We start from the raw sequence: 22,194 nt of genomic DNA on the forward strand, positions 1-22,194 counted from the left end.
TTCCCTTCCCAGGGGTGATCATATTGGTACTGAACATGGTAGATGGGGCTGGCAAGACAGCTCTGTGGTAAAGTGTTTGCCACACAGGCATGAGGACCTGAGATCAATCCCCGGCACCCATTTAAAAGCCCGGGTGTGGCGGTACATACTTACAGTCCCAGGGCTCAGGAGGCAGAGACAGGCAGATCCCTGGGGGTGGATGGTCAGCCAGCCTAAGCCCCACGCCTCAGGTCCTAGTGGGAGACCCTGTTTCAAAAACCCGAGGAATGACACTGGATGTTGAGACCCTGATGAGCATATGCACACATGCACACCCCCATAATGCATACATGTACACACACAAACACAGAGAGACAATTGTTGGGGTCTTTGTTCTGGATTCTCACATTCAAAGGCATCTGTAGCCTGGCAGGTTCCCTGAGTGCTGGGTCCCATGGTTGCTTGGGCCTTTCTACAGAGCTCTAATGCTGTCAGGCCCAATGTTGGCAGGTAATTTCATCTTGTATGAGAAGCCGAAACCTGTATTTCTTAATGGCGAGTCTTAGATTCTTGAGTGTGGCCAATGAGGAAACCTTGGCATACTGTGGTGCCAACTTCATCCAAGCCAAACCAAACATGTTTCTGGCCTGATTGGGACTGCAGGCTGCCAGCCGGGGGGATCTGGAGGGCCCCAGGCCCATCGGAAACAGGTCTGAAGATAAACATCATCTTTTAGAGTAAGTCACTAACACTGGGGGGGGGGGCGGTTAGGGAGAGACAACCCATTGCCGGCAGGAGCGGAGGTTGATGGCACCACGAAGGACACAGGATGAGACAGCAAGGCTGTTGCAGGCAGCGGGAACAGCGTGATGAATGTGCAGTCAGGGACCACAAAGGAGCCTGGTGTTGTCATGGCAGTGGAGATGTGAGCAGAAGCCAGTGGTGTTTGAACCTGTCCTGCGGGGCAAGCCAGGGTGAGATAGGGCTGGTCCCTCAGGCAGCAGGTGCAGAAGTGGGCTGGGGACAGGAGGCTTGCGGCAGGCCTTGGCTCTGGCACTAGGCTGAACCCCCCCCCCCCCCACCAACCCCTGTCTGTGGCCAAGGTCACTGCAGCTATGACTGTTACCTTTTCCTCTCTTAGGAGCAGAGTTTCACTACGTAGCCCAGGCTGCCCTGGAATTCATAATCCTCCTGCCTCAGTCTCTGGGGTTACAGGGTGTGCCACCCTGCCTGGCTTCAGCTCTGCCATTATATGGTATGAGAATGTCCATTGTATCCAAGGGGCTTGCTTAGGCATGGAGAGGCATTTCGGGAAGAGAGACCAGACCTGAGAGGTAACTCCTCCTGTGGGTCTCTACCTACCCTCCCTCTGGTGGAAGACTCAGCGAGCACCCATCAGTTCTACCTGGAGATTTCCCTACGAGCCCCAGTCAATCATCCTTATATCCTGTGCTCCACCCTGCTGGGACTGAACAAATCATGTCGGGTCTACTTTTCAAACCATCCTCAAAGGAGCTGGTTGCAGCTTCGCGGTACAGCATTTGCCTAGCAGACATGACCCGGGGTTCCATCCCAAGCGTTACCAAAACCAACCAACCAAAAATAAACCCAGGGCTTCCTTGGCCTTTGATCACTTACGTACCCCCAGCTGATCTCCCTGCCCCCACCTTTGTTCACTTTGCAGCCGGAGTGGTCTTCTCCTGACGTTTAGATTTGGTCCAGACCCTCTGCAGGACTCCACATGACTCAGTGAATGACTTCATAGACCTCTGTGATCTCTGTGATCTCTTCCCCTCTCCTGTTCTCTTTCTCATCTTCGTTCAGGCTGTGATCCCTCCCCCCACCCCAGGGCCATGCAGACTCCTGCCTTGGCTTCTGCACTGGTCATCCATTCCCTTGCTAGGAACTTCCTTCCCCTGGCAGAGAGCCTGGCACTTCCTTCACTTCCTTCCAGGTTTTGCTCCAGTGCCACCTTCCTATGAGACCTTCCTCCAAGCTCCACCCACATCGACCTCCTCCCCCTGCTCTTCACCCCTGCGCGCAGTCTGCTCTGGTCTTATTAATGTCACTCGCGTCTCTCTTCTTCCCTGAGCTGAGCATACAGAGGCTGCTCAGCCAGCGAGCGAGCGAGCGAGCGAGAGGTTGGGTGCCTTGGACAGGACGTCACAGCGGTTTGTGCTTCCTCTAGGGGTCACTTGAGAGAGTAGTCCCTGATACTTTTCCCTCTGGGCTCCCCTTGCTTTGAACCCTCCAGGACAGGGTTCCCAGCTTGAAAGGAACATGTCCTGCCACATGAACACTAACTGAATCTCAAGGCCAAAGAAATGTCATATTAGCGTACGTTCCAGGCCAGGATTTAAATGTGGATGGGCTCAGATCCACACTGCATGCCTGTGGAGGGCAGCGGAGTCCTTGTGGCCCTTCATCCACATTAACCAATACTGAAAGGCACCATTACAACCCGCAAGTTCTCCCTCTTAAAATACTTGGAAACTCCTTGCTTGGTGCCAGGAAGGGGCTCTGAGAAATGAGTGCCCCACTCCCCTGGCCCATCTCATACCAGTTCCTACCAGAGATGTTGCCCACAATGATTTTAGTGTCTCCTGCCCCCAGGCAGAGTGGCAGCAGCTGGCAGTGAGTGGGGTTCACCCACAGGAGTAAGGCAATTCGTAATCTGTTAACCTTGAATTCTGCAAAGCCTGCCACTCGGCAAGCTGGGGGTGGCTGGAGTCATTCTCGGCTTGGGCAGAATTCAAATTAGCTCCTGCAATCAATGTGCAATTAATGGTTGCACGCCCTGGGCATCTAGGCACTGTGCCCCATGCAGTGGGAAGAGTGAAGGGTGTAGCTTATCATCTTGAAGCAGAGGTGGAGATGGGGGTGCTCATAGATGAGCAATCCTAGTTTGCGAAAGCGATGCTAAAAAGGTCTGAGTTTCACCAACTCCCTGGCCCAGATATTACTAACCATGCCAGCGTTTACTGAATGCCTACTGTGTGCCAGATGCCCTTCCCACCCCGGCTCTGGAGGACGTTCTTCCCTTTTTATATAGATACATTTTATATATATTCCCTTTTTCTTTTATATACAGAAATTGAGGGTCAGAGAGAGCAAATGTCTTGCTCAAAGTCACACAGCTGATCGAAGTCCTAGACTTACCTGACTTCAAAATCAGGATGCTTGACCAACCCTGCCCAGCCAGCTTTAAGGATTCAGCATTCACAGGACCTTCAGGGCACCCCTTCCTGGTGACCACAACTTGCCATCCTTTTTGTGGTCTCTTGGGTCATGCTGTTTGTTCTGGATTTCTGGCGTGGACCGCCTGGGTGGGGAAGGCCTGATTTTCACATCCTACCTACACTTGGCCCCTTCTGCAGGTTGCCTGCCGCTCTGCAAGCTTTCTGTCCTCCTGGGTGGTAACAGCCAGCCTGTGGATGGGGATTGGTTTCAGACATCAAAGGTGACCAGGCACAAGCCTTTCAAAGGCGGTGGCCCTGCATCCCCAGACCCTCCTTAACTCTGGGTGGGTCTTTCAGCCTTTGCAGAGAAGTAAAGGAGCACAGCCTGAATGTCCTGCCCTCCGTGTCCCTGTGGGGACCCACAGGCGCTGCCTTGTCACTCAGCTGGTGGGGGTATGGGTCTGGGTGAGAGGTCTTCCTTCTCCTGCCTTGAGTTTTGCGCCACATTCCCGTGGGCTGCTGTGGGAGCGCCTTGCCTGGGATCTCTCACTTGTCCCTCTCCACTCCTGCGCGGCTCTGTCCCCCGCCTGCGCCCAGCGTGGCGCGCCCCCTCTCTGAGCGCGGGCGGGCGCTGAACAGTGTCGCCGACCGCCTGCAGGTGTCTCCCCACGGAGGGGCGCGCGTCCCTGCGCCGTGGCCGCTGCCAGGCGCCAGCGGCTGCTCGCCGAGGCGCACTCGCGCTCCGGGCTCCGGACGCGCTGGTCCGCTCCACTCCGCAGCCCTGACCGCCCTGCGTCCCCGTCTTCCCGCGTCTCTGCCGGGGGCCATGGGCCGGCGCCGCGAGCGCCATCGCCGACCGCAGGCACCCGAACCCCGGGGCGGCCGCTGACGCGGGCGCCGCTGCCAACTTCGCACGGAGCTGCGGGCGGCGCGGGAGGCATGAAGACGAGCCGCCGCGGCCGAGCGCTCCTGGCCGTGGCCTTGAACCTGCTGGCGCTGCTCTTCGCCACTACCGCCTTCCTCACCACGCACTGGTGCCAGGGCACGCAACGGGTGCCCAAGCCGGGCTGCGGCCAGGGCGGCGGCGCCAACTGCCCCAACTCGGGTGCCAACGCCACGGTCAACAGCACAGCTGCCCCCGCCGCTGCCGCGGTGAGCCCGGCCGGCGCGCCCTACAGCTGGGAGGCCGGCGACGAGCGCTTCCAGCTGCGCCGCTTCCACACCGGCATCTGGTACTCGTGTGAGGAGCAGCTCGGTGGCCCCGGTGAGTGCTGGCGCGGGGCTCCCCCGGGACGCGCGCCCGCAGGTCCCGGGCCGGGAGGTGGCACGTTCGGGTCCTCCGCGCGCATTCTGGCTGCGGGTCCCAGGGCGCGCGGTCCCTCCCTGGCCTGAAGTAATTTCCCTGAGCTCCCCCTTCCTCGCTCCCATCCTCCCCGTCGCTGCCCTGGAGGTGACAGTGGGGGCCGGGGACCTTTGCCGTGAACGACCCCTCCCACCGCAGATCCACGGAGCCAGGAACCCAAGGGTTCTGCTACTCCTATCTCCAAGCCACGCTGAACCTCTACGACACCGCTGGGGAAAACAGAGAGTAGGGGGAGCCTGATGGGCACCCCTATTGCCACAAGCCAGGGAGTCCTCCGTATCCCATCCCTCCTGGGAGTGGATGCCGTGGGAGGGAAGGGAGACAGGCGGGAAAACAGGGAACAGCTCTGGGCACTGGGGCTTAGGAACCCAGGAAGTCTTGGTTCAACACAAGGGCTCCTTCAGAACTGGGGAGGGGGCTGGCTGTTCAGAAAGTATACCGAACCCCTTTGTCCCCCACACCCAAGCATCCAGGGCTGAAGTGAATACCCCCAATACGGGCAGCAAGGCTGGAGTGCTCAGGGGACCTCTGCCTGTCAGGGGACTGTGCATATGGTGGGTGGTACTGGCCGTGGACTATTCCACAGCGCGTCCGCAGTAAGCTACTGTTCTGGCAGGACCCTTTTGGAAGCACTGTCTCCGCTTTTGCTTAGTCTTACCTTCATCACACTCAGCCTAGCCTGAAATTTCCCGGACCTGTCTTTAGTTACTAGCATATTGTCCCCATTCCCCTTAAGATGTCACTCTTGTTAGGACTTTGCTGTGTCGCACTTTAATCCTCCCCCCCCCCCCACATTTCTGGGTATTGCCAATAAATATTTGCAGTGTGATATGCAAAACAGAAATGTTGGGTGGGATCTCAGGCTGACGGGGCTGGAGGGGTCCTGTGCTGCCTTCTGGGCCTTGGGGAAGGTGGGGGTGGGCAACTGAACTTTTCCTGTGACTTTGTTTGAGCATGCTGGCTATTTGCCAAAGACACAAGATATTTGAACAGGACTTGAGGTTTCAATCTGGCGTGTGATTTTTTTTTTTTTTTTTTAAAGAAAGAGAAATTAAAAATTAATGTGAAAGCCTCTTAGTTAAAACTTCCTGCTTCCACAAGCCCAGTCCTCCCACACGGCAGCCATGGAGCAGCAGCCATAGGCGTCTGCACCCTTCAAGGCTCAGGTCTCCATAGACCTTCACACATGACAGCCCAAAGAGTGAGAAGGGGATGGCCATGGATCCTCCTCCAACCGCAGGCAGCTGCTCCAGAGACCTGGGAGGCCCTGCCCTAGGGACAGGCCACCTTGCAATGCCTGGGCGATGGGCCTTGTCCCTGGCAGCCTGAGCCACCCAATCCCTGCCTCTGTAGTGTATCTGGGCTCTCAGTGGATGGCCTGATGCCTCTGCCGAAGACTGTGGCCCCAAAGCTCTGTAGCTGGTTCCTTGCTCCATGCTCGATGTCCAAGCATCACTGCTGTGCTTTAAAAATTATGAACAGAAACATATTTAAAGCAATGTTAGTCCCTGTGCATTTTGAGCACCAGGCCCTGCTAAAGTCGTCACCTGTGGAATGTAGTTACATCCTAGCCTCTGGGCCGGGCAGCCACTTGTGGAAGACTCATTTTTTTCCGATGAAGTTCAGGGGGGTTTTGATGAGGGAGCTTGAATTGTCTTTTTGGTGGCTAGAGATGTGATGGAGAAGGGAAGTTGTGCAGTTGGGGACCTGAGACAGGGGGACCACTTATGGCCAGCATGGGACCTTCGCCCCCAACCTCCATTAGTCAAAATGCCCCTGGGGGCCCTGCTGGGAGGATAAAAACCAACCACCTCTTTCCCTTGGTTTCCTCCCGGAAAGTCAGAATTGTTTCCCTCTGAGGTTGGCAAATAGTTGCTGGTGAGAAATTTGGGAGGTTGGAGACCATTCAGATGGGTCTCCTCCCTGCTGCTGCTGCTGCTGCTGCTGCTGCTGCCACACACAGCCCCCAGATCTTGCCTTCATCACTGAGCTCCAAAGGGTGTCAGGAAGTACCTGGCCTCAAAGTTTTGTTGCCATGACAACCTGTCTTCTGGGTTCTGTGATGATTTTATTTTATTTTTTTTTTTCCCTCCAAGAGGGAAAAACATCCCACCGAGGCCCAAGCAAACCCTGCCCTGCTCTCCCTCCCTGATGCTGCAGCCAGGAAAGGCCTGGCGCCCCACAGTGCAGCTGGGTGCACTCTGGTGGGGCTCCAGCTTGGGGCTCCACATTGGATGCTCAGCCCCCCCCCCACCCCCGCGCTCCCCAGCACTGCTCTCTCTCCTGGGCACCTGTGTGGGGACATCTCCTAAGGCCCCCTTTCCCACAGATGACGCTGCAGCCTATCCTGAACAGACAACGCAGTCAGCAGCCCCTGCACAAAGAGCCTTCTTCTCCTCCTTCCAAGAGAAGGCAGGCATCGCGTCCTTGTGCGCAGTCAGAGGAGAGTGGCCCTGAGCAGTCTCCAGGCCCTTACTGCCAATTAGATTTCTTACTGGATTTGGTATTTAGAGGAGTTGGGAGGACCGTGGAGGTGGGGCCATGCCCAGGCATGGAACTATGGGGCCATGCCCAGGCATGGAACTTAGGCTGACTGTTGCTTATGGGATGCGTGGGTCTCTGCCCTGTGTGCATGCGACCCAAGGATAGGAGTATCTCAGGAAACTCAAGGGCATGGCACCAGGGTCCTGCAAGGCTGACTGAGTGGCACTGGAGAGGGAAAAAGGGGTACGCCCTGGGTGGGTAGAAGGTGTGGTCTGAGAGTGATACGGGAGCTTGCAGGCAAGCCCGAAGTGGAAGCAGAGACCCTGGGCCTGTCGATTTATAGTCTGACTCTAGACTCACTCTGCCCTGTGTGGGATGGTGGATGGATGCCTCTTCCTCTTGCTACTGTGTGACTTTGGCCTGTGTCTTCCCTTGCTGCCCTGCAGATGGGGAGGGGAACAGTCTACTCTACCCCCAGGTACCAGGGTTCGGGGACAGCATGGGGCACTGAACAGTTCATGTACCAGCCTTGCTTCTGCTTCTCTGGCCTGAGCCACTGAACACCATGGCCTGAGCCCATGGACACGACCCATCCCTCAGGTCCTTCCCACAGTCCCTGGTGCCCAGGTTCACCAAGGACCTGGGCTACTTACTACACTGCAACTCAGAATGCTGCTCTTGTAGCCCTTGAGTCTACACTTAACTGGTGTGTTTTTCTCCCACATCCACCCAAGACCATTTCCCATGATTTCAGTCTGCTCAGGCACTCCCAACCACCTGATGAAAATGGACCCTACCTTTTGTTTCCTGCGCACACTTTTTTTTCTAGTTCTGACCTTAAGACCACATTAGTCAGCAGCTCTTGTTCACTCTGTGCCTTGTGGACTCGGGGGTTGATGCCTAGAGTTTTTTTTAAAGATTTTTTTTAAAATTTTTATTTTAGATATATGCGTGTTTTGTCTGCATGTATGTCTCTGCACCACATGAGTGCCTGGTGCATGTTGAGGCCAGAAGAGGGTGTCAGGTCCCCTGGAACTGGAGTTACAGATGGTTGTGAGCCACCATGTAGGTGCTGAGAATTGAACCCAGGTCCTTGGGAAGAGCAACTGGTGCTCTTAACCACTGAGTCATCTCTCCAGCCCCTGAAGTTGATTCTTAGGTGTTTTCTGTCACCTTACATGCCACTTGGGATGGCAGCACACAGCAGATGTTCAACAGAACTTTGCGCAATGTGCATTAGTCGACGTCACTGGCTCTTGGGATCAGTTTTTTCAGGCCCAAGCTGCTTCTTGCAGGGGTGACCCACACTTTCCAGCGCAGGGGCTACAACATACTCCCTGGAGGAGGCAGGAATCAGGACCCTTGTGATGCTCCTTCCGAGAGGTTGCTAGTGCCCAAGAGCGAGTGGGTGTCATGCTAGACAGGCTAGACAGCGAGTGTGTGAGGAGTAGATTTGGGCTTTGAAAGGCACCATAGCCCTCAAGTGTTACCTCCTCTCGTCCCCATAGTAACAGGGGCTATGGTCACTCCTTCTTCAACTGGGGCACTAAGAGGCACAGTGACTTGCTCAAGGCCACCTATCTACAAGTGGCCAAGCTGGGACGTGAACCCAAGCAGAAAGTCCAATGCATCCCCCCCCCTCCCCCGTTATATGCCTTGAAGCCCCACCTCCCCTTCAGTCGGCCTCCCCCGGCTCCTCCAGCCGGTCTTGCTGGGGAGAGCACTACACTGGGAGTCACAAGCCCTGGGCTTGAGCCTAGACTCTGCTGCCAGCTTGCTGAGTGGCGTTCGAAGTCACACCCATTCCCTTGTGTCTCTTGCCTTTCCTTTGCTTGGGCATGAAAAGAACATTTGGCCTTGGTTTCTGCTGCGTGACGCAGGGGCCAGAGCACTGTTCTCAAGGCTCCAGGCTTCCAATCAGTCTTGGTTCTAGTCGCTTCCTCCCCTCTTACCTGCTGTGTGGCTTTAGGTGGGGGTTTGTTTTCTCTGAGCCTCAGTTTCCTCGGCTAGAGCAGGAAGACGGCCCTTGGACTCATGATAGAATCACTGGATTTAGCCAGTGGTTTGGGTAGACATCCTTTCTGTGGTCCAACCTGGTGTTAGAAGCCACAGGTCAGCAGTAAGGGGCTGTCCAACTTTGGTATCTTGTGGTGTCTTAGCAAGCGGCCAGCATCTGGAAATGGAAACAGTTCACAGAACCACCGGGTCTTGGGGGGCAGATCTGCGTTCACTGGGCCAGGGTCCTACTGGGGTGTCTACAGTTCACCCCACCCACCCTTCTACCACGCTACAGATGAACACAACAGTTTAAGAGCTCAGGCCCTAAAGTCCCGCAGAACTTCCCGTCTCATCTCATGTCAGAACCTCCGGAAGCCGGCCCACTCTTCTGTGGCCAGCTCAGTCTGACCCCGTCCTGTAATTCTGACTGAGTCTCTCCTGGGTCTAACTGTACCTGGCTTCTGCCCTGGGAACTATTCAGCCAACAGCCAAAGGGGTTCTGTTCAGTCCAAGCTGGGTTGCCTCCAGTACCTTCCACTGGAAGCTTAGCCAGATAATCCAGTGCTTGTGAGGTACTCGGGGACCCTCCCCAGGACCTTTCTAGCCTCCTTTCTGGGCTCTTTGCCCTAACTACACCAGCCTCCTTACTAGTTCTCCAACAGACCTAGACACTCCTACCACAGGGCCCTTGCACTTGCCGAACCTAGTGTCTGGGAAGGCACACACGTTCTGTTGAGTCAGTGACCTCCTGTTCATCTCTGTCTCTCCCTATTCCCCACTGCTCTAAAAGCTTTGTCTGTGGCATTTCGCCTTCATTTCTCTTTTCTCTGACTTCCCCTTCTGCTGGGATGCCACCTCCATGGGGACACAGATTTGGACTGCTGCCACTCAGCAAGGGCCAGTGGGATCCAGTTGAACGTGTTGGGGACCAAGTATCATCTCAGGCCCCCTGTGTGTGGCGAGAGGCCAGACTGCTTTGTGCTGTTGTTCCATGGACTTACCTTTCCTCTTTCCTCTCTTGATAACTCCATTCCTGAAAAGTCTAGGGGACCTGGAGCAGCCAAAGGGGCTGGTATTGCTGTTCACTAAATTTGAGGGTGCTGTGCCTCTGGCCTCCATGATGCCTATGGGACATGGCGGGGAGTCATACCCATTGCTGGGTGACAGGGACAGATGTGAAAGAGGATACCACTGCTGTTCTTAGGGGAGCCCCAGACCTGGGTTCAAGATTCCTCTCCTGCCTGAGTAGTAGCATTGGCGTTTTTGTCTGACCAGCCCCAGACCCCCCCTGCAGCCCCACACTCTCTTGATCCAACCCTGCTTCTTTGGTCCCACCTCTGCTCACTGATGACCTGAAGGTCCCAGGCGCCACTAACTTTCCCCAGGCTCAGGGGGAGCCTTTGCTTGGGCAAGTCCCTCAGCTGGCATTCCCTCCTCTGTTCACTGCCTTGGAGGTCTCACCCCAGCCTCACCAACCACTGCCTCCTCCAGGCTCTTCTCACTTCACTGAAGGACACTTTCATAGTTTGTGTTGCTTGTTCATTGTTTGTTCATTGACACATTGTCTCACTGTGCAGCCCTGGCTGGTCTGGAACTTGCTATGTAGACCCGGGTTGGCCTCCAATTCAGAGATCCACCTGCCTCTGCTGGGCAGAAAGACGTGTGCCATCACGCCCAGCTGCAAGTTGACATTTCGTATCTCTAGTCACAAAGTGCTCAAGTGAGCACCTGCAGAGTAGAGACCAGACCCCACTGTCCTAAGGTCTGGGGCTCTCTGGATGTCGGGGCGGGGGTCCTGTGGGTAGGAGCTGGCCATCGCTCGGGCAGGTTCTCAGGTCCCAGGATGGGACGGCCTGGGTGGGGCCGCTGGTGGAGGCAGGCTCAGCCCTGAGTAGAGTTTTTCATAAATCCCTCCTGGTTGTCAGGGGAAGCCGGGGTTTTGCTGCTCCTCTGGGAAGCAGGGACAACAGTGAGGACGTTTGTGTCACTTACTTCCTGTGCTTCTTCACTGCCTTCTGTCCGCCACAGTGGGAGGCCAGGATCTGTCTAGGAACAGTTTGCACAGTCCAGAGATTAATACAGCCCTGCTGCCTTTCCGTTACAGATGGTGGCAAGGTGGTCCAGATGTGGAGGTGGGCTGCTTCTGCTGTCCAGGCTTGCCATTTGGGGGGAACTTGGCTGTGAGTGCAGGGCTCCCGATGGGGGTATACACTCGTTGGTTTTTTGTCAACTTGACATAAGCTAGTGTCAGCTGGGAAGAGGGAACTTCAATCGAGAAAGTGCCTCCATCAGATTGGCCTATAGGCAAAGCTGTTGAGTGGTCTATTCCCTCCCCTCCCTCCTCTCCCCCTTCTCTTTCCCCTCCCTCCCTCTTTCCTTCCCTCCCTCTCTCTGTCTCTCCCTCCCTTCCTTTCTTCCTTCATTTCTTTCTTTCTTAATGGTTTATATGAGGGCCTAGCCCATGTGGGCGGTGTTCCTGGATTGTATAATAAAGCAAACCGAGAAAGCCATGGAGAGCAAGCCAGTAAGAAGTCTTCCTCCACAGCCTCTGCTTCAGCTCCATCTGGAGGTTCCCACCTTGAGTTCCCGCCCTGACTTCCCTTCTGACGGGCTCTAAGCTGTAAGATGGAATAAAGCCTTTCCTCCGCAGGTTGCTTTTGGTCATGTGTTTATCACAGCAAGAGGAAGCTCACTAGGACAGGGACACAGGATGAGGAATCCCACTGGGCTTCTGGAAGCAAAGTGGGGACAGATTTTAGGTGGAGTTGGGAGAGAGTGCTGTGGCATCTTGTCCTGTGTTTCAGCTTCCCGGGGTCAGTGTGCCATAGAGAAGGAAGGAACACAGTGGGGGTGCGGGGTGCAGGCAGAGTCTGAGAGGGACACAGAGCAAAGCTGAGGCAGGGGTGGGAAGCAAAAAGGGGAGGCTGTGACAGGGACAGACAGCACTACAGGGAGTCAGAACTGGATGGGACTAGAAATACATAGGAAAGGAGGCAGACTCTAGCACGCTCCCCATACACAGGCGCACAGGCACACCCCCAGTGTTCACAGGCACACTCATGCACACATATGCACAGCACACACACATTCATGCACACATAAATGAATTTGTGCACATATATGCATGCCATACTGACTGGCATTCACTTGCAAACATGTCTGTACATATATACACATGTTCATGCTTGCACATGAGCACACACTCAACCTATTTGTATGTGATGTGCACATCCATACCCCTATGCACCCATGAGCATCTGTACACAAATATCTATACACATCATGTTCACACATGCTTTCACACATGTGTGTACTCATACATACATCTACATGCCTCCATTTATGCACACATACTCCCATGTTCTCACATGCCCACCAGCACACATATTACTTACATTCACAGTGCATTCTCATAGACCCATGCATCCACATACCCACTTGCATACATGTCCACACCTGAACACACATGCCTACACATGCACAAACATATCTCTATACCTAACACACACACACACACACACACACACGCACACACACACACACACACACACACACCACACACAGCACACATGTCGACATTTACACATACACACTCATGGATGTGCAGGTTTCTCTGCAGTGTGCTAACACAGAAACTTTGTTTACCCCAGGAGTGGGGGAGCTGGGTTTCATAGCAGTTCTGTTTCTGATCTGTGGAGGGACTTCTATGGCATCATGGCACTGGGCCCCTTCAGGGAATTAATCCAAAGAGCCAGAAACTGTGGCTTTCCAGCCTGCTTTCATTTTCCCTCTGCAACTGAGGGATCACGGGCATCTGTCCAAATATTAGCCTTTACCTGCTGCCGAGCTCTTCCTGACCTATGAATGCTTCTCAAACTTACCCTTCTTTGTAACAAGACTTTCTTGGGAGGATCTTTTTTTTTGTTTCCCTTGGTATTTACTCCTTCATTCATTCACTCACTCACCCATTCACTCATTCATCCACTCATTCATTCATTCATTCATTCAATCCATCGAGCAGCTACCCTGATCTAGGTCTTCTGCTGGGTACCAGGAATACTTAGTAAAATGGATGAAGCAAGGCCCTGGAGGAACTATGGAGAGACAGGCAGGTCATCGTATCGGGGGAATTTCTCACAGACTCTGGAAACATAGAGGCGGCTTTGGATAGACTCTGGGATGCTCTGATGGGTGGAGTTCTGGAGCAGGGAAGCTTAGTTGTTTTTTAATCCAGCCTCACTGTGTCAGGCTGGCCCTGAGCTTGCAGCCCTTTGGTCTAGCCTCGCCAGTGCTGGGACTGCAGCCTACCTGGGGATAGCCCCAGTAGCATAAACTCGTCTCTCACGGCTCGTCTGTCTTCTGCTCTTTGACTCACCTTTTACTGAGCTGTGTTTTCTTAGGAAATTATGTTTTCAGCCAGAGTTTCAGTTGTATTACATAGATTTTAGAATGGAGAGAAAACACCAGCTTTTCCATGAGCTTCTGTCTTCAGCTCATGTGAGCATGAGCTTTCCTTTTCTCCTGATTTGTCTTGCAAAAAGTGGCTGAGGTGCCACCCAGCACCGACAGTTTGCTGTTCTCCCCCCTTTCTTTGAAGCCTAAGTGTTGGGCAGTCTAGGCTCCTACTCTCCCTCCCTGCCTTTCTCCTAACGAATCAGGAGTCTCGGATTTTTCAGTTCCTTTTGCTTACACTTTTGGGTACCTGCTTATTTTCCTCTGGCCATCTTTCCTGAGGCTTGTTTTGTTAATGTTTTCAAGCTGAACATTTCGTTTCCATAGTTAAGAATGATGGCTGCATTTTAATGCTTGGAGTTTGCCTCTGAGCACCACTTTGGCCACATCCCATGGGTTCCGAGATGCAGCGTCTTTGAAATGATTTTGTACAACTTCAACAGTTGCAATTTTGTTCCTCAAGTTCTGAAGTTTTAGTTTTGTTACTTCTGTATCCAAGCATAATTTAGAAGAGCGTTTACAAATTTCCCAGGGCTTTTTCTTATTTGCCTACATTTCTGTCATTAATTTTTTTAATGAACTGAGTTATAGAAGAGGTGAGCAGGACAGTTTCCTGCACATCCATTTGCATATGTGCGTTGACGGTAAACGTTTTATGTGAAACAGCAGGTGGAGTCCCTAAGTGTATTTAAAGGCAGCTGCATACAGAGCATTATTTAGAGACTCCAGTGCTTGAGAGGTGTCTCAGCAGTTAAGAGTATGTGCGGCACAATAATGAACACTGGGCTCTAGCACTCTCCAGACAAGCCAGGTGTGGTTCCACACGTGCCTGTGACCTCAGCATTGAGGAGAGCAGAGACAGACAGTCAAAGAGTCCCCCAAACTACAAGATCCAAGTTCAGAGAGAGATCCTGCCTCAAAGGAATAAGGCAGAAAGTGACAGAGGACACCTGACACCCTTCTCTGGCTTCTGGGCATGTGTGCATCTGCATATATACATGTGGGTGAGATTTTGAAAACACACACACACACACACACACACACACACACACACACACACGTGCACGAACACACTGCTGTCTGTCTTTGCTCCTTGGGTCTTCCACCAGCTGGATGAAGCGGGCCACTCTTTTTCTGCAGCAAGGCTCTCAGTTCTTGCTTGCCTCTGGGATGGTTTGCCTCTTATTGAGTCCTAGTCTATGTTATTCATCACGAGGAAATTCATGGCAGTTATATTTTCGTCGTGGAATTGTGGAATTGATCTTTTCTCCAGATAAAATGGCTGTGCTCCCCAGTGGGCGCTTTCTCCTCTGACTTCTGTTTTTCATATCGGAGTCTTTTGTCACAGCCCTTTGAGATCTCACTCTCTGCTTTGCCTCCACTTCCCCACGTCTTCCCACCAGGCTGAGGGAGGGACGCACTGCGTTCTTTTGTACAATCTGAGGGTCTTAACCACTGAACACTGGACTCCATCACAAATCCATTTGGTCTCACTTTTAATTAAAAATTTTATTTATTAGTGTGTGTGTGTGTGTGTGTGTGCAGCAAGTGTGGCAGTCAGAGGACGACTTTGTGGGCTTGGTTCTCTCCTTTCACCTTTGATATCTTCCTGGGATTGGACTCAGATCACCATGTTTACACAGCAAGACGTCTTGTTGGCCTCCCTTCCCTTTTTTGGTCAAATGCTAGAGGTTCATCATTCCTTAAACCTTTTTTTTTTTTTTTTTTTTTTTTTTTTGAGACGGGGTCTTACTATGTCGCCCTAACTGGCATGGAGCTCACAGTTGCTTCTCACTCCCCAATGCTAGGACACCATTACCAATAACATTTTTTTTATAGATTTATTTTATTTTTATTCACATGTATTCTCAAATGTGTACAGGTACCCATGTAGGCCAGCAGAGGGCATCAGACCCCATGGAGCTGGAGCTGCAGGCTGTTGTGAACTACTCAAGATGGGTGCTGGGGCCTGAACTTGGGTCCTCTGAAAGAGCAGCGAGCGCTTTTAGTCACTGGGCCATCTCTGCAGCCTGTGTGGGTTCTGTTTTGTTTTCTTTGTTAATGACTTAAAAACATACTGATGTTCATAGTTGTGACAATGATTACAGCGTGATTCTGTGCCTGCGTGTGCTTGGAAGCCTCCCTCTAGGTACACCTGTATATTGGTGGGCTTCCATGCATGTCATGATGGGACACGTTGGCCACCAGCTGTGTGCCAGGCCTATGCTGGATGCTGGCGACACTGTGAAGGGAGATGGCCTGTGGGTCAGCCTTTCATGGTTGTGGCAAAATGCCTGATACAAACAACTTAAGAGGAGCGAGGATTTATCTTGACTCATAGTCTCAGGGCTCCATTGTGAGCAAGTGTAGAGGGGGGACGTGGAGGGCAGATGTGCTGCAGAGGGGAGATGTGGAGGGCAGATGTGCTGCAGAGGGGAGATGTAGAGGGCAGATGTGCTGCAGAGGGGAGATGTAGAGGGCAGATGTGCTGCAGAGGGGAGATGTAGAGGGCTGATGTGCTGTAGAGGGGAGATGTGGAGGGCAGATGTGCTGCAGAGGGGAGATGTGGAGGGCAGATGTGCTGCAGAGGGGAGATGTGGAGGGCTGATGTGCTGCAGAGGGGAGATGTGGAGGGCAGATGTGCTGCAGAGGGGAGATGTGGAGGGCAGATGTTTTGCAGAGGGGAGATGTGGAGGGCTGATGTACTGCAGAAGGGAGATGTGGAGGGCAGATGTGCTGCAGAGGGGGGACATGGAGGGCAGATGTTCTGCAGAGGGGAGATGTGGAGGGCAGATGAGCTATAGAAGGTCTTTTGCCCTCATGCTTGGCACCACCCAGCTCTTGCTCACCATGTGCGTCTGTAGGCTTCAACATATGTGGCTGTCTCCCCTACATCTGCTTGGCATCATTCCATGTTTTCTGGCACGTTAGGATCAATGAACTGACTCGGGGGCCCATCAGCCTGTGCTTCATTCCTTGGCAGAAATTAGCTGTTTGCTTTCCCTGAATTCTTGTATGTTCCCTCATAAATATGTATATATGTATGTATATATACTATTTTTTGAGATAAGGTGTCTTGTGGTTCAGGCTAACACAGAACTCTCTATGTAGTGGAAGGTGACCTTGAACTCCTGATCTGTCTGCTTCTACCTTTCTGAGTGGTGGGATCACAGGTGTGTGCCACCACACCCAGTTTATGTGATACTGTGTATGTTAGGCAGGCTCTCAACCAACTGAATTACATCCTCACCCCCAAAATGGCGTGTGTGTGTGTGTGTGTGTGTGTGTGTGTGTGTGTGTGTGTGTCCGTGTGTCCAGAGTTTCAAGTATGGACGCAGGATCTCTTCACAAACGACAAGTACTCTTACTGCTGATCTATCTCTCCAGCCCCAAATGGTTTAAAAAAAAAAAAAAAACTATCCTGGTGATTATAGATCAGCTCAGAAAGGGTTGACTGTGATGATGGCGATGATGACTTAATAGACTCTGCTTTTTCGAGCAGCTTTTGGTTTACAGCAAGCTGAGTGGAAGGCTTAGAGACCGCCTGATTGACACATGCTCAGCTCCCCTACTGCCTATAAAAGGGTTCATTCGGCACAGTTGATGGCCCCACCTGGCCAACACCCAGGCCACAGTTAATGTTGGGTTATGCTGGGTGCTGTCGCCTGTGGCCTTGGATAACTGGAGAACCACCATGACAGCATTCTATGCCCTGGCTGTTCCTTCTCAGGTCATTGCTTGGTTTGTTCCTCCATCTCCCCTCCAACCCTGGCAACCAGTGATCTTTTCACTGTCACCATGGTTTCGTATCTTCCAGCAAGTCACAGAGTTGACACTGTCTGGAGCCTTTTCAGGCTAGCTTTTATCGTTAAGCAATATATGCACAAGGCCCTGCCCACATTTCCCCTCCTCTCTCCACCCCTTCCTCTCTTTCTTCCTTCTTTCATTCCTTTCTCCCTTAACCCCCCCTTCATCCCTTCTTCCTCCCCTTTCTATAGAGGGGGGTGGAACCCAGGCTATCACATATACCAAGCCACAACCCCAACCTTTCCACATATTGTTTTATATATAGCTTATTTATTTACTGCTAAATAACATCCCACTGTCTGGACACGTCACAGTTTGTTCCACCTTTGGAAAGACATCTTGGTCATTTCCAAGGTCAGGTGGTAACTATTAACACTTCTGTTGGAAACATCTGCTCAGGCAGACATTATATCACTGCCTTAAGTTAACACCAATAACGTGGGTTTGGGGATTCTGAGAAAAGTGTGTAGGAAACCATCAGGCTATCTTTTCTTTTCATTAGCTGCCACCGGTAACTTGAACTTCCTGTTGCTCGAATCCTTCCAGCTTCTGCTGCTGTGGACACTCTGGGTTTTATGCTTTGCACTGTCCCATTTCCCATCATGCTCTTTCAGAACATACTCACTGACCGGCCTGATTGCTGGTCCCTGTCTTCCAGATCTGTCATTTTGTCTCTAACAGTTTTAATGAGGTTTATTCTGGCCTCCTTGTTCTGCGTTCCAGACAGTTTAGTCCATTGTCAGCCTCTGGCCCTGAGCCTCAAACGCCTCCCACTTCTCTTTCCTCCTCCCCCTCCCCTTCTCCCACCTCCTTTTATTCAGATGGGTCTCACCATGTAAGCCCCTGATGGCCTGGGACCTTCTGTATAGATAGGTCAGGCTGGTCTCCAACTCAGAGATCCTTCTGCTTCTGCCTCCCTAGTGCTGGGATCACAGATGTGCGCCACCCCCCCCACCCCCCCACTTCTTTGCTCTGTGCTCAGGGTGTGTCCCTGTCACACCAGCAGTAAGGCCTCCTGGAAGACTGAGGATCTTGCTTCCTCTGTGCTGTGTTCTGCTTTCACTTCTTTTTGGTTTTCTAAAGGTGGGTATGGTGATGTCTGTACCAATGCCAGAGAAGGTTCTAGGCTCTAGTTCCAGCTCCGGCTCAGAGAACACGTACCAAAGGAAGGGAAACCCTTGTCTGGTAGGTTGGAGAATGGTGCACACCTATAATCCCAGTGCTCAGGAGGCAGAAGCAGGGGGATTTCTGAGTTTGAGGCCAGCCTGGTCTACATGGTGAGACCCTGTCTCAAAAACCAAATGAAAGGGAGAAAGAAAGGAAGGAATGGAGGAAGGAAGGAAGGGAGGGAGGGAGGGATGAAAGAAGGAAGAGGAAAAAACTAGTTCTGAGGATGTCGCTCAGTGGTAGAGTGCTTACCTAGCAAGGCCCTGGCTTCTAAGGCCAACAAACAAACAGACAGACAGACGAACAAATAAATAAATAATAAAATAAATATGTGCTGTGAATCCTAATTGGTCTTAATCAAAAACCTGGAGCCAGATATCAGGGTAAGTGCTGAAAGATCAGAGAGACAAAGGAACAAGCCACAGCCACGTCTCACCCCACCAACTCCCCAGCTGAAAAGACTGAGCTCCTGTCTCCTCCTGCCTTATATTTCTCTGCCCAGTCATATTGCTTCCTGTCTCCACCTCCCAAGTGCTGGGATTAAACTGTCTGGCTCTGTTTCTTTTAGACTGGATCAACCTTGTGTAGCCCAGGGTGACCTTGAATTCACAGAGATCCGCCTGCCTCTGCCTCCCGAATGCTGGGATTAAAGGTATGCGCCACCACCGCCTGGCCTGTATGGCTAAGTAGTGGCTGGCTTTGTCCTCTGAACTTCGGGCAAGCTTTATTTTTGTTAGAGCATACACACAATATCACCGCATAACTATAAATAAATAAATTAATTAATCTGTTTCTGTCCCTGGGTTCTGCCTAACTGTGGTCTGACTCATCACATTTGTCCTCTGGGGGTGCACTGAGTCTCCAAGCTCCGTGCCACTGACACTGGGCACTGTTGGAGAGATTGTCTACAGGACAGAGCCTGCCGTTTGCTCCTCGGAGCGTGTCTTTCTGCCCTTTGTGTGTTTCTAGCTCTTTCCGGCCCATCCCCTCCTCAATTGGCTCCCGTTTCGCCTCCCTGGCAGCTCTCCTGGGCTAAATCTGTTCGCATCTCCCAAGCCCCGGAGGCTTCTCCAGATTTATATTTTTGTAGGGATCTGAACACATGCTTTCAGGAATGACTTTGCGCTTCTCACAGTGAGTGCGTGGCAGAGGCCCGCCTTTCGTTCCCCACCTGAGTGTGCCAGGCTGCTGTTTAGCTTGCTTGTTTGCCTCCTTCCTTTTGGCTTTTTGTTCTATTTTACTTTTTTTGAGACAGGGTCTTACTATGTAAGCCCAGGCTGGTCTTGAACTCCAAGTCCCCTGCCTCTTAAGTACTGAGGTCACTGGCATGCAGACCCCCCCTGGCTTCCTTATTTCTTATCCTTGGATATGAAAGGGTGTCTTTTGGCCTTCTCTTGATTCACGAATGGGTGATGGGCTCCTCTGGTGGGGTTTTCCTCTCCTTTTCCCTCCCCCTTCCCTTCACTTCTTCCGTCTAAGTCTTGCTCGAGGACTAATTTCTGTTAGCATCCTGCTTTCTCGGGGTTTGTTTCCATTCTGTGCCTGCTAGCTGCAGGTAAGCTCTCTCCATCTCACCTCCTGGGGGTTAAGGGTGGGAGAAGGATTGCCTCCCGGCTACTGGAGGCAGTTTGCAGTCCTGTCTCAACAGAAATGCATGGTGTGAAACTCTAATTCCCAGCATGTATCAGTTCTCTACAGCAGTGGTTTTGCTTTGTCCTTCAGGGTAACAGTACAGCAGCCCCCAAATACCATGACTCTCAGCCACGGGCATCCTGGATGCTGAGTGGATGGGTCATGGGGATGAACATTGGTCTTGAACTTGCTTCCCTTCCTATAGAGAGTGAGCGTCGCCTGGGTGGACCCAGCAATGGGGAGGTGTGGGTGCAATGGAGGTGGAGTGTGTATGGAGTGTGGGACCACAGGGCAGTGCATTCCTTGGTCCTTCCTGGCTACCTCTAGTGACAAGTGGATTTCTGGAAATCCCTTGGTTGTCTAGAAGAGACAGCTGACCACAGGCCAGTTTCCCAGCAGCATGCAACCCCGAAGTGCCTTCTGAGTCTCTGCGCATCGGATGTAAGAGGTGGACAGGCAGGGCCCCAGGCTTGTCCTGGAAGCTCCATCGTCTGCTGAGGGTAGATTTCAGTAAAGAGAAAGCACAGGGGACTGCACAGGACTCAGAAACAAGAGGAGAGTTGGAACTACAGCCTGCCCTTCCGCTCACTTTCTGGTCTCTCACCTCCTGTCCATAATCAGCTGCGTGAGCACTAGGATCCAGGCAGACTCTCCATCCCCCCACCACAGCACCTTTGTCCCACGGGCACTGCAGATGAACGGCAGGTGGCAGGGGGCTCTGTCCTGTGAGGAAATGTGTGTGAAATCATTCTCCCAAATGATGCCTCATTTTACCCATCAATAAAACAAGCTAAAAATCCAAATGCTATGGGGGTTGTCCTGAGGTCCCTGTCTAGATTGTGGCTGGCGGTCTGCCCCTAGGACACACAGGGCATGTTTACTGCTATGAGGTCCTTACAGAACACTTGGAAGGCAGAGAGTGTGCCAGGATGTGACACTGTGTGGGAAGATGTGGGGCTGCTCTATCTGAGCTGCTTCTGAGAGATGCCTAGGTCAGTCAGCTTGCCTCAACTGTTGGCTGCAGAACCACCTGCGAGTCTTGATGCATATCCAAGCAGCTGGAGCCCAGCAGACAAGGCTCTTGTTTCCTGGGGATTCCTCTCCGTAGCTGGAAGGTGTCCATGCCTGACACTGTAGTCACGACACTTCCGAGTACTGCTGTATGTGCAGCGCCAGGTTTTCCTTCTTTCTTTTTTTGTACAAAGGATGCAGTGGTGAGCAAGCCAAGGTGTCTGCTCTTAGGAATCTCCTGGTTTTCCTTGGAGACAGAGCTGAGTAAGGGAGAGCCTTAGTCACTGTTCTATTGAGATGAAAAGACGGTATGACAAAGGCAGCTTACAAAAGAAAACATCTAGCTTGGGGACTTGCTTACAGTTTCAGAGGGTCAGTCCATGACCATCACGGTGGGGAGCATGGCTGCAGACAGGCAGGCATGGCGCTGGAGCAGTAGCTGAGAACTTACATCTTAATCCACAAGTTGGCAGGAGAGGAAAAGACTAGGCCTCAAAGCCTGCCCCCAGTGACATACCTTTTCCAACAATGCCACACCTCCTAATCCTTCCCAAACAGTTCTACCCACCAGGGACCAAGTGTTCTAACATGAGCTTACAAGGAGCAAGCAACTAGAAAAACCAGAAACACAAGGAAGAAAGAAATGTAGGCGTCCAGGTGTAACACACGGTTGCAATCCCAGCACTTGGGAGGCTGAGGCAAGAGGGTCACCAGTTTGAGGCCAACCTGGGCTGCATAGTGAGTGAGAGCTTGTCTCAAAAATGTAGATAAACTCCAGAGTAGGGGCAACAGGTTGCAGTTTCTGAGGAGCCACCTTCTCTGGGTGATGGCATTTTTCTCTGGATCCAAAATGCTCAAACAGAGCTTCCCAGCAGAGAGTTTGTAGAGAGGACAGGAGAAGGAAACAGCAGTGCAAAGGCCCTGGGGTGAGATCAGGGAGCTGAAGGCAGACATGTATGGATTGCAGTGGTCCAGGCAAGAGAGGTTAGCGCCCAGAGCCATGGAGATGGGTGTGAGGAGGGCAGCGGAGTAGAAACTGTTCTTCATGAAGACCCAAGAGGCCTCGATGAGCTGATGAAGGAAGCGTAGGAGCTGGGACCCTCAGGTGTCTGAGAATGAGAA

At 52.4% G+C, this 22,194-nt stretch overlaps 1 protein-coding gene across 1 annotated transcript in view; it reads left to right on the forward strand.

Annotated features, from left to right (window-relative positions):
- The first annotated feature begins 3,830 nt into the window (after positions 1-3,830).
- The window catches only part of LOC114700300 (germ cell-specific gene 1-like protein), a 119,158-nt gene continuing 100,794 nt past the window's right edge, over positions 3,831-22,194 (forward strand). The window contains exon 1 of the mRNA XM_028879885.2: positions 3,831-4,422. Within this exon, the coding sequence (XP_028735718.1) occupies positions 4,098-4,422 (325 nt within the window). The 5' untranslated portion in view covers positions 3,831-4,097. The remainder of the gene's footprint in view (positions 4,423-22,194) is intronic.

This window comes from Peromyscus leucopus, chromosome 1 (assembly GCF_004664715.2).
Source record: "Peromyscus leucopus breed LL Stock chromosome 1, UCI_PerLeu_2.1, whole genome shotgun sequence".
Classification (NCBI taxonomy): domain Eukaryota; kingdom Metazoa; phylum Chordata; class Mammalia; order Rodentia; family Cricetidae; genus Peromyscus; species Peromyscus leucopus.